This window comes from Mizuhopecten yessoensis, unplaced genomic scaffold (assembly GCF_002113885.1).
Source record: "Mizuhopecten yessoensis strain PY_sf001 unplaced genomic scaffold, ASM211388v2 scaffold3377, whole genome shotgun sequence".
NCBI lineage: Eukaryota > Metazoa > Mollusca > Bivalvia > Pectinida > Pectinidae > Mizuhopecten > Mizuhopecten yessoensis.
Window position 1 is genome coordinate 104343 of NW_018405014.1, and position 12702 is coordinate 117044.

Consider the following 12702-nt stretch of genomic DNA (forward strand, 5'->3'; position numbering starts at 1 on the left):
CCCCACCCCCACCCCGCTTCTCCCGCCAGCCTCCTATAAAACTCACATAAGCCTTATAATTTGGCGTTATACCTACGGGTACATGTAATTAAGATAAATGAGATGCGACATGTTTTGTATACATTTTTTCAGTTTTCGTGGGGTTTTCAATAAACGGGCGATTTTAATTCATAATTCTGTATGACTGGCTGTTAATTCACTCTAATAGCTCGAGTCTCTGCAGGTAGGCCGTAAGAATTGCACCTGCTGCCCCCATTGCATGATCATAAGAGGCGACTAAATTTGGGATCTTATCTTTTTCTTCTTTCTGAACAACTTTCTTCTTCCTAATGTTTCCCTTGACAATGCCTCATTTTTGGCCTAGTTGAGCGTTCGCCCCTGTGAGGAAGGCTTTGGGTTCTGTCCCCTGGCCGAGGCATACCAGAGTCTGTAAAAATGGTAGTTTCTTCTCCTGCTTAACGCTCAGCAATTTGGGAGCGGGACGACTGGTTCGCCCGTTGTCAGTATAATGTGACCGGGTGGGGCGTCCTAATTGGGTGTCTTCGGCAGTATGTTTCCGTGAGGTAGCGCTAAAAAGTCGGCATCAGGTCCGCGCTATCACAAGGATGCAAATACGAACATATCGCAGCCTCCCCAGCCCTCCCCCCTACACTACACGCATGCAACTTGCACACGGGGGAGGCCGTCCTTAAATGACCATAGCTGTTGATAGGACGTTTAATAATACTAAACCAAACTAAATCGTATAGCTTGTGGTATTTCTGGTAGAACCGCACATCATAAATGATATTTACTACCAACATGCTAGGGATTACCAATAGAGTAAGTTCATTCATTCATTAATTCATTCATTCTTTACTACTTTAAACCTTGCGGTTTATCAGTACAGTGCATAAATACAGTTGAAATAATAAAAAGAACATATATATACAAACAAAAATACATGTACAACACTCCGACCATGCATAAACGATCAAATTAGAGCGATAGCGTAGAGAGTGATTCATTTCAGCTTAAACAGTATTGAATCTCTATTTTGACTTTGACTCAGAAATGTTTGCTTAACTAGACAGTTCTTTACTTTGCCATACCCGTTTTTTATAATGTTTTTAATGAAACGGTTTCTTAAATTAGCATAACATAATGACTACATTTAACAATAAAATGATATTCGTCTTCGATATCGCCACTGTTACATTATATACATTTTTTTCTTTCTTTCTAAATCGTGAAATCTTCTCGTTCATGGAGTAAGTAGACAGTGTCTTATCTACATTCGAACAGTTGTCCGTGTTTGTGCCTGTTCTTACCCTGTGTAGTTTGCCGTCGTATGCGTTTAACATACTCTCCAGTTCCAGGGCGAGTTCGGAGTCAGGATCGACTTTCTAAAAGCAAGCAAGAATTGATACAGGTTATTTCATCTTGTCCGAATTTAAGTAGCATGAGTATCGGTGGCTTTAAAAAATATAGTATGGATATATTAGTAGCATGACTGACAATAATGCAACCGAAAAATTACTAATCTCTCAAAACCCAACCTTTTCCACACACCATTACCAAAACCCTCTTCCATCCACTGACAAACTACATATAGTTAGTCCGTTTCCGCCTCCCCGCCCTAACTTACTTTGACATCAAAGTCTGGTGAACCGAGACTGTTGCTGGAGTCTGCTGTTTCCTCTTCGACAGACCGCACTACTCGATCCTGTGATACAGAGAATTGTTTATCATTATTCCTCTAGTGAGAATCCTGTAATCTGATTGGTCGAATTAAATATTCCATTTCACACCGTCACATTTGCTTTAACACTGAGTCAATGGAAGACGCTTTAACACTGAGTCAATGGAAGTCGCTTTAACACTTAGTCAATGGAAGTCGCTTTAACACTTAGTCAATGGAAGACGCTTTAACACTTAGTCAATGGAAGACGCTTTTAACACTGAGTCAATGGAAGACGCTTTAACACTGAGTCAATGGAAGTCGCTTTAACACTTAGTCAATGGAAGACGCTTTAACACTTAGTCAATGGAAGACGCGTTAACACTGAGTCAATGGAAGACGCTTTTAACACTGAGTCAATGGAAGACGCTTTAACACTGAGTCAATGGAAGACGCTCTTCCCAACGCCCTAGCAACAAGTCACAGTGTACATGTGTGTGATGGGATGGTGCAAAATAGTGACCCCGCAAAGATGTGCATACGGCTCGTTTCAGCTGCCATGTCGTTGGGTTTTTTCATTAGAGTGTACCAGCGTCTAGGGTCACTCCATGTGTCTTATAACTGTCGCTACCTCGGGTGACAGCCATACCCGGCCTCGAGGTGACCATAAGCACTACCACACGCTAATGAATGTAGTGTTTATATACTGACAAAAGGGCAAATAAAAAAGTGGCTGATGAAACAAGGCATTAATATTGAAAACTTATGGTTGATGAACCATTTTTATAAACAAACACAGACATTATTCATCGTTAAGTGTTTAGCTTTTATGAGCAGTATGGCTTTTTGCATGTATGCTTGTTTTTTTTCTTTTTTCTTTTAGTTATGTATATATCTAACTAGCGATCAATGATTTTGATTTATGTCTAAAGACCCAAAATCTCATATCAAACTTTATTAGGTAAAAAAAAAAAGACACCGCAGAGGAACGAATGCCTGAAATACTTCTTCCAGCTGATATCAGTGTCATTGTAAAAAAATATATGTCAACATGTTTAAATGCATAACGTCACTTCCTTTTACTGTTTACACCATGGGTAAGTTAGATCGTGATCCTGTCTGCTGAGTTTGTTTGCTGTTCATCATTACAGCCTACTATACAGTGCTTTATACCTTTGATTGAATCGCATTATTTGTTTCCTCCATTTTCTTCCGCTCTGCAGATCGCTTCTTTACTATTCTGATCATCTCCTCTATCTTTTGTTTGTTTTCATTATCTGAAAATGACGATATAACATTGTTTAAATAATAAATAGAAATTATATAACCTCGTTACTATGGAGGTGATTATATAGCCTCGTTACCATAATAATGATTATATAACCTCGTTTCTATGGAGGTGATTATATAGGCTCGTTACTATAGAGGTGATGATATAACCTCGTAACTATGGAGGTGTTTGTATAGCCTCGTTACTATGGAGGTATTAATATAACCTCGTTACCATGGAAGTGATGATATAACCTCGTAACAATGGAAAATGTTATATAGCCTCGTTACCGTAACCGTGATTTTATAACATTAATGCTTTGGAAGTGATTATATAACCTCTTTACCATGGAAGTGATTATATAACCCCGTTACTATAACAGTGAGTATATGACCTCGTTACTATAACAGTGAGTATATAATCCCGTTACCATAGCAGTAATTATATAATCTCGTTACTATAGCAGTGAGTATATAATCTCGTTACTATAACAGTGATTATATAATCTCGTTACCATAGCAGTGATTATATAATCTCGTTACTATAGCAATGATTATATAATCACGTTACTATAACAGTGATTATATAATCTCGTTACTATAGCAGTGATTATATAATCTCGTTACCATAGCAGTGATTATATAACCTATTTACTATAACAGTGATTATATGACCTCGTTACTATAAGAGTGATTATATAACCTCGTTACTATAACAGTGATTATATAGCCTCGTTACTAGGGCAGTGATTATATGTTCTCGTTACTATAGCAGTGATTACATAATCTTGTAACCATAGCAGTGATTATATAATCCCGTTACCATAGCAGTAATTATATAATCTCGTTACTATAGCAGTGAGTATATAATCTCGTTACTATAACAGTGATTATATAATCTCGTTACTATAGCAGTAAATATATAATCTCGTTACCATAGCAGTGATTATATAATCTCGTCACTATAGCAGTGACTATATAGTCTCATTACTATAACAGTGATTATATAATCTCGTTACTATCTCAGTGATTATATAATCTCGTTACTATAGCAGTTATTATATAATCTCGTTACTATCTCAGTGATTATATAATCTCGTTACTATAGCAGTGATTATATAATCTCATTACTATAACAGTGATTATATAATCTCGTTACTATCTCAGTGATTATATAATCTCATTACTATAACAGTGATTATATAATCTCGTTACTATAACAGTGATTATATAATCTCGTTACTATAGCAGTGATTATATAATCTCGTTACCATAGCAGTGATTATATAATCTCGTCACTATACCAGTGACTATATAGTCTCATTACTATAACAGTGATTATATCATCTCGTTACTATCTCAGTGATTATATAATCTCGTTACTATCTCAGTGATTATATAATCTCGTTACTATCTCAGTGATTATATAATCTCGTTACCATAGCAGTGATTATATAATCTCGTCACTATACCAGTGACTATATAGTCTCATTACTATAACAGTGATTATATCATCTCGTTACTATCTCAGTGATTATATAATCTCGTTACTATCTCAGTGATTATATAATCTCGTTACTATCTCAGTGATTATATAATCTCGTTACCATAGCAGTGATTATATAATCTCGTCACTATACCAGTGACTATATAGTCTCATTACTATAACAGTGATTATATCATCTCGTTACTATCTCAGTGATTATATAATCTCGTTACTATCTCAGTGATTATATAGTCTCATTACTATAACAGTGATTATATAATCTCGTTACTATAATAGTGATTATATAGTCTCGTTACCATGGAAGTGATTATGTAACCTCTTTTCTATTAACAGTGATTATATGACCTCGTTACTATAACAGTGACTATATGACCTCGTTACTATAACAGTGATTATATGACCTCGTTACTATAACAGTGATTATATAGCCTCGTTACCATGGAAGTGATTATATAACCTCTTTACTATAACAGTGAGTATATAGTTTTGTTACTATTGAAGTGATTTTACAACCTCATAACTATAACAGAGGTTATATAATTTATACATTATTAACTTCGTTACTATTGAAGTAAAGCTGTTCACCGATAATTATCCGTGGTTATTGGGCCTTTGCAACTAGTCAATATCTTTCTCAACTCTCTTGGGAGCATACAGCCGGTGCTGCCATTTCGGCGCTAACAGTTAGCATTCAACAATTCTAGTCCTGCCCAACCACGCACTCATTTACAGCTGAGTAGACTGGAACAAGCCGAGTAAAGTATCTTGATCAAAGATACAACCCAGTTCCGTGCCGTGACTCGAACCCACAACCCTTCGGTCACGAGCCTGGCGTCCTACCACTAGACTACCGTGCATCCTATAGTAGTGATTATGTTTAGAGAATGTTATATGCATAAATGTATGTACCTATAAACCTAAGGGCTTTTGGCTAATAAAGAACTAGAACTAGATGATATCATGTCGTTACATGTCAGTATAACTATACAACATTGTAGCTATCGAAGTGATCGTCTAACCTCATTACTATGGAGTAAATATATTACATCGTATCTATGAAAATGATTATATAACATCATAACTATGAAAACGATTTTTTATTACTCATTACCATAACAATTGATCATTTCTATGATAGTTGATACAACTTCGTAACTATGCAAGTGTTTATATCACTTCGTTGCTAGGGCAAGAACATCAATATCTGTTTGGCAACATCGTTAACTACGTCATTTACAGTGTGTTCATTTACTGTACTTCCAGTCCATTTGGCCAATCATTTATTCAGAAGCAACTAACAATATACCAAACTGCATGTAGGAGAGCCTAATCTTAGCAAACGATGAACATTATGACGTAATTTTTGTCGAAACAATTTTATATTATTTGCGATAAACCATTAGTACAATCTTTAAATACGTGTAACGTACGATCACGGTAAACACGTGCATACGTCAGAAAGAAAGAAAGAAATTAAAGAAAGAAAAACAAAACAAAACGAACAAACAACAGGGTATACAATATTGTATTGCTGTGTAAAAGTTCTTTTGGTGTTGTGTTTAAACTCCTCGATGGCTAGAGGGTAGGGTTGATGTTTGTTCTGGCGTCATTCGTTCAAATTCAAGTTCAAGTTCGTGATACACAATTAAAGCTAATCACTGACCATCCCAGCATAGATGACCACTGGGCAGACATTTCGCGTCACGGTGGTCACTCTAGCGTGTAAAGACAGTCACGACAGACCTTAAAGATCTCAAAATAGACAAACAAGCCCAATTAACGTATTGAAATGAACTTTTAACGGGTCAGCAGAGCACGTAGATAAATGAGATACCATCATCTGAAGATAACCTTGACCAGGGGCCGTACCCCTCAGACTAAATAAACTAGTTGATCAGCTTAGAATATTCCTAGATTAAGAGATTTAATGTACCGTTAGAGTTTCTTATATCATTCGTTTCTGTTTTGGTTTGTTTGGTTTGTTTGTTTGTTTGTTTTACGTCCTATTAACAGCTTTGATCATTTGGTGCAGGAAAGCCGGAGTTCTCGGAGGAAAACCACCGACCAACGGCCACTACCTAGCAAATGCACCACGTAGGTCTCGAACCCGCGACCCAGTGGAGGAGGGCTAGTGGTAGCAGAATGTAAGACGCCTTAACCACCACCAGGAACGACCACTACGTACAGTGTGTTGATCAAGGGTCTAACTATTAGGATTGACCACTACCGTGTTATTGACCAATGATTTTGACTATCAGGGCTGACCTTAACCTCTAAATGTTTTTCAAATATTTACTGAAAGGTCACTGACAGGGCAACAAAGACAGCCCATTGTTATGATAGTCGTGTGTGTGCCTGAGGGGATAAACCATCTTACAACACATGTATTGAGTTGTATATTATTGTTCTGTCTAGTCAGTAGTTTGTACTTTTCACTTCGTATGAATTGTAGAATCGGCGATTTCCCGGGGGCACATGTTTTGTGCATTTTGTGAATCAGACTTTGTTGTGTTTATCGTTTTGTTATTTTAACTGAATTCACTCCAAAGGTGTTTGCTACACTAAGGTAACATTACCTATTTAAATATCCGTATGTATATAAAAAATAAAATTTGGTATTTTCTATTTGACTAATAAAGTCCTCCAAAATAAGTGGGACACTTATTGTGTTTGCTGTGTTTCGTTTTATTTTAATTATTCTATTCTTCTCCTCTTCTTTTTCTTATTATCAATTTTCTTCTGCAAAATTTGTTTACAGGGGTTTCCCAAGAGACTACCTTTCGGATCATCTAGGCAAGTATATATGGATGTGCATTACTCGTTTCATTTTTCGATTGTCCATCAAAGATGTCTGCCGCGGCTTGTGTTTGGCTGAGACGCATAGGGCTATAACTTTTGATCTATTTTGTACACTAAAGTGAAAGTTTGGGAACTAGATGCTCATACAACATACCTTACGTATGGGCTAACAAAGTTTATTTTTTTCGACAAAATCATCATTCGTCCGATGTAGGCTGGCTCCTGATTGGTTAAAATTTAGATATTGACCGATTTCGCTCAAATTTGCTAGGCAAATGAACTATGGTACTGTTAACACTGCTGCGGAGTCTGCTTCCTGATTTGACAAAATGACCGCCATATACTGGCTACTGATTGGCCGAAATTTGGATATTGATCGTTGACCCTTGATAAATGTCGAATGTATTACCATTAACAAAGGAGATTTATTCAATGTGACCTTTAATCTTAAAAAGTGTAAGGGGGTCAAACCAAGAGTAAAACATCAAAACGTTTGCGCCTAGTTATCTGCTCTTTCGCGAAGAAGGCGCACTCTATCGATCACCTATCACAAGATTGCCGGGGTTTGAAAACTCGATCGTATGCGAAAAGGTATTGGGTTACCTGCCCTAGTACCATATGGGTTTTGCCGGGTATTCCGGCTACCTCCCAAACCTGACTGAGAAAAGTTGACGAAAAAATGAACAGTGATTATTAAAAAAGATGAACACTTATAATTCAATCTGACATCCGTTTTTGACAGTTAACTGGTGCATGTCACTGACAGAGGTACCGTTAAGTTGAAGAAGAGTCATATAATTGGAGGTTCTTATATATACCGCTTTATCACAACCTAGTTCGTAGGTTGTCTCAAAGCGGTTCACAAATTATTATCCGTGGTTATAGGGCCTTTGCAACCAGCCAATATCTTCCTCAACTCCCCAAGGAGCTTACAGCCGCTGCTGCCATTTCGGCGCTCACAGCTAGCATTCTACTTTTCTAGCACTGCTCAGCCACGTACTCGTATAAGTATAAGTATACTGGAACAAGTGGAATAAAGTATCTTGTTCAAAGATACAACAAAGTGCCGTGACTCGAACCCGCAACCCTTCGGTCATGAACCTGGTGTCCTACCATTAAACTACCGTGCCTCCTGCATATTATTAACGGAATATTTTCTACAGAGCCATTCCGAAGAAATCCTATCTTGCGATTCGTCTATCTTTTGCATAATTATCATTGCTCAAAATTTGAGTATTTAACAATATATATATACATATAAGAAAAACAACAAGTTCAAAGCTCGGAAACTCTCCTTTGCCAAATCTAAACCTATCCACAGAGACGTATATACATGTATTACATTCACTGATATACGTGAGTTATATGCGAAGCATCAAAATGATAAATGAATAACTTGACAAGGGAAGTAACTCTGTGTCTGAAAAAAATACCTTATTTTAGTCAATATTTTAAAAAACAATAATTATAAAAATTGAAATTAAAACAAAATAAATATAAATATTAAATTAGAAATTAAATTAAAAACTATATAAAAATAAAACAACAAATGTAAAGTGATATTTATATTAAGGCTCTGAAAAAAATCTAGCAAAATGTATAATAATTATGATGTATATATGATGTTTGTATACGCATAACAGAAATGCACAGATTTGTGCGTCTTCAAACGTCTTGATTTTGCCTTATTAAGACGAAAATTGAGATATATTGATGAGTTAAAGCGGTTCTGTCTGTTTTGGCTGTATCAAAAAAAGGCTCTTTTAAAGTGCTAATGGACTTGTAAACCAAAGCACATTAACGGTAATGTAATCCTCGATACTCCTTGACTTACGCTCACTTTCGCTTTCTGCACCACTGAAATATGTCATAGCAAAATTAAAGGCGACTAGCTATTTGATTGGTCTCATGTTAAAATACCCTGCCCAATTGCTAGGCTGATACCTGTCCTTTGGAGATTACAGAGGAGCGACACCCGACTTCAAAGTGAGTAAGTTTTACCGTTTTGCGACCGCAAGATTCTTTTGATGTGCATAAAAGAATCAAATTAGTCTTTTTGTCTCGTCCACAAGGTGGCGCACACTGAGACTTCCATTTTGCTGCGACATATTCCAGGGGTACAGCTGGAGTGTATGGTCCAAAATAACGTTCAGTGTTTGACAAACCTTAGTACTAAATTAGAAAATGATCTACATGTATACATAAAGCTTTTTATTTTACTCTATGTTGATGATACACTACTTTTTCTCAGACTGTCCAGTTGACTTGCAACTACAATTAAATGTATTCAGTGAATACTGTAAACAGTGGAAATTAAAGGCAAATATAGGAAAAACCAAATGTATAGTGTTTAGTAAAGGCCGTAAAAACAATAGAAACGTATTTTTATTTAATAATGAGGGGATAGAGTTAGTGGACAATTTTACCTGTTTGGGTACGGCATTTAGTCGTACTGGTTCATTCAATGAAACGAAAAAATACAATATTAAAAAGGCTACTATAGCAATGTATGACGTTATAAAGAAAGATAGACTACATAACTTATCAGTTCATTGTATATATGATTTATTTGACAAGATTGTAAAATCCATACTGTTGTTTGGGGTCGTACTGACCTTAATGTAATTGAACGTGTACATTTAAAGTTTTGTAAATTATTACAAGGGTTAAAAAGTAGCACCCCTAATTATATGGTATATGGACAACTAGGTACTAGCCCACTTGAAATAACAGTAAAAACAAGAATAATAACATATTGGTCACAACTGACTCATTCTAAAGAAAATAAAATTAATATTATATTGTATAAACTTCTTTGCCATCACCATAATGTTGATGATAAACCGGTTCCATAGATAAGCTTTATTAAACTTATTTTAAATGAATGTGGCATGAGTTACTTATGGAATGTCCAATACACTTCAGAATGCAATATCACATGGCTAAAGCATGTTATTAAACAAAGATTGTACGACCAGTATTTACAGAAATGGCAGAGTGATGTACACACTTCATCAAAAGCTACATGTTATTGGATTTTTAAAAATAATTGTCAATTTGAAAATTACTTAGATATTTTAAGTGATACAGATAGAGTTACCCTTTGTAAATTTAAGACTACCAATCACAAATTTATTGTTGAAACCGGCAGATGGCATTATATAGAGTATAATGAAAGAAAATTTCCACACTAACAGTCAGCAAATTGGTGACGAATTCCGTTACTTGCTTGAGTGTCCGTCACTGTCTGGGTATCGAATTTTAATTATAGATAAATATTTTTGGATGAGACCAAATGTAATTAAGTTCTATGAATCAATGAATACTACTAATATAAAAGCACTGAAGAAATTTTGTACTTTTATCAGAATAATTAATAACAATATTTGACCTCCTCGATACAAATATGCACTTATTATGAAACAGTACTGTGTACTACCGACTGCAAACACTACAATTACTATATATTATACTGTAAATATGTTTCATACTGTAAATATGTTTCTCTATACATTGTATTGTGAAAGAGAATAAAGTTGAATTGAATTGAATTGAGCTACTAGAGAGCGAAGATGAGCGTAACCCCTTGGGTGTCGAGGATGCGGTAATGCCCACACCAGACCGTATACACTCCACTCTAGGCAAGTGGGGAAAGCAACACCCTTCCTCAAAGGTATAACCGAATCTCGATGCAAGGCATGGAATTCTGTTAATGAGGCTGACATTGGGATACATCAATTGTTATTCTCAAATTCCCCTCACGCATGTGTCTATACACGAATGACTTGGTAAATCTGGGCCCGTATTCGTGAAACCGTTGTCATGCTCAATCATGTTTTTTTTGCTCAAGCCTAATTTCTCGTTCCCTTGATATGTTAATACAGAATAAATATTTTGTCAATGATTTGGAAAAAAAAGTTAAGAGACTTAAAGCAGAATACTGTTTTTAATGTTTACATTTGACTTTTTGATCCATTGTCATGATTTAAATGAGTTACAAATAAAGCTGGGTCGAGTACAGATTCAATGTTTGATCTTGAGAACGGTTACGTATACATGAATACGAGCCCTGTATTTGTATGGAAGAACAGTAGAAACAAAAAAAGGTAAGATTTCATGAGCGCGTTGAAGTAATTTTGTTCATTTTATAGCGGTTTGTCGGTACTATGTGGTATGTGTGTATCTCTATATATTAAACCTGACCAATCGCAGGCTGATACCTATCCTTTGAAGATCACCGGGGAGCATTTACCGTTATGCGACCGCAAGATTCTTTTAAAGTACATAAAAGGATCAAATAAGTCTTCTTGTCTCATCCACAAGGTGGCTTTAACTTATAGTTAATGCCTGACCCTTTGAAAAACAAATACTGGACGATTTACGTTCTTTTACGTCATAAAAATCAAAGTATCCGACATTTGGAGACATTAGTTTTCTCTCTCCCTGTAAAAAGGCAAAAATAAACGTGCCGACTTTCTTACCTTTAACAGTTCGGGACTTCTGAAACTGCTTTGTAGCACATTCCACGTATACAAACATACATAAAGCCAGGACAGGTATGGACCACTTCATTTCTACAGCCTCTTGGTGATGTCCAGTTTGGTGACAAGTACCCGCACTGACAACTAAATTAAGATACCTGTATTTTAAATAATCTAGTTAACGAGCCTGAAGCGAGTGGTCAAAATAATGGTTCGAAATTACTTATCTGACGTGCCTTTTGGCTATTTTTTAATTTCGGTTGAATGGTCAGTTTAAAATCGTGTTCGTGATAAAATCCGTCCATTCCGACGTCATACTTCCGAAATCTAAACAGAGGAACACTGGACACTGTCCGGCGTGACGCAAACACACGAATAAGGCTCTCCCACTCCAAGTGATGCGTAGTGAACCGAAACAATCTGATTTAGCCCCCGGGTCAGACGATGTAGACGGAGAAAACAAGTGACTATATATATCTACCCTCCTGTCCGTCTGGGACCCATATACTGACCCGAAAAAGGAATGTTTAAAGAATAGTTTATACATATTTTATTTTCATGCAAGTTATTAAAATTGGTACACAAAATATGACAAATTCACCAGGGTTGAATATAACAAAAAATTTATCTTCCAACAATTATGAAACAAGTAAGTGCGTGGAGGGTCCTTATGTGGGAGGGAACCAAAGAACCCGGGGAAAACCCACGTGGTCAGGTACGTGACCAAATACCGTTTCTCGTCCGATCAGGAAAACGAGCTCCGGCCGCTTTGGTGAAAGGCAAGAAAATGCGTTATCCACTGCGCCATCCAACCATCCATATACCCCTTTTACTAGGGTTGTAGGGGAAAACCAAGATTCGGTACAAAAAATATACGATATACTGTATGTACTAGGGTGACAGGGAACACACAGAATCGGTACAGAAGATACGATATAATTATGTTAAAGGGTAATTGGAGACACACATAATCGGTACAGAAGATA

General features: G+C 36.3%; 1 protein-coding gene across 1 annotated transcript in view; it reads right to left on the bottom strand.

Moving 5' to 3' along the window:
* The window catches only part of LOC110447440 (MAM and LDL-receptor class A domain-containing protein 1-like), a 55132-nt gene extending 43353 nt beyond the window's left edge, over positions 1-11779 (bottom strand). The window contains exons 1-4 of the mRNA XM_021493137.1: positions 11717-11779; positions 2834-2937; positions 1628-1705; positions 1311-1385 (exon numbers count right to left, since the gene is read on the bottom strand). Of these exons, the coding sequence (XP_021348812.1) occupies positions 1311-1385; positions 1628-1705; positions 2834-2937; positions 11717-11774 (315 nt within the window). The 5' untranslated portion in view covers positions 11775-11779. The remainder of the gene's footprint in view (positions 1-1310; positions 1386-1627; positions 1706-2833; positions 2938-11716) is intronic.
* Between the last annotated feature and the right edge of the window lie 923 nt (positions 11780-12702).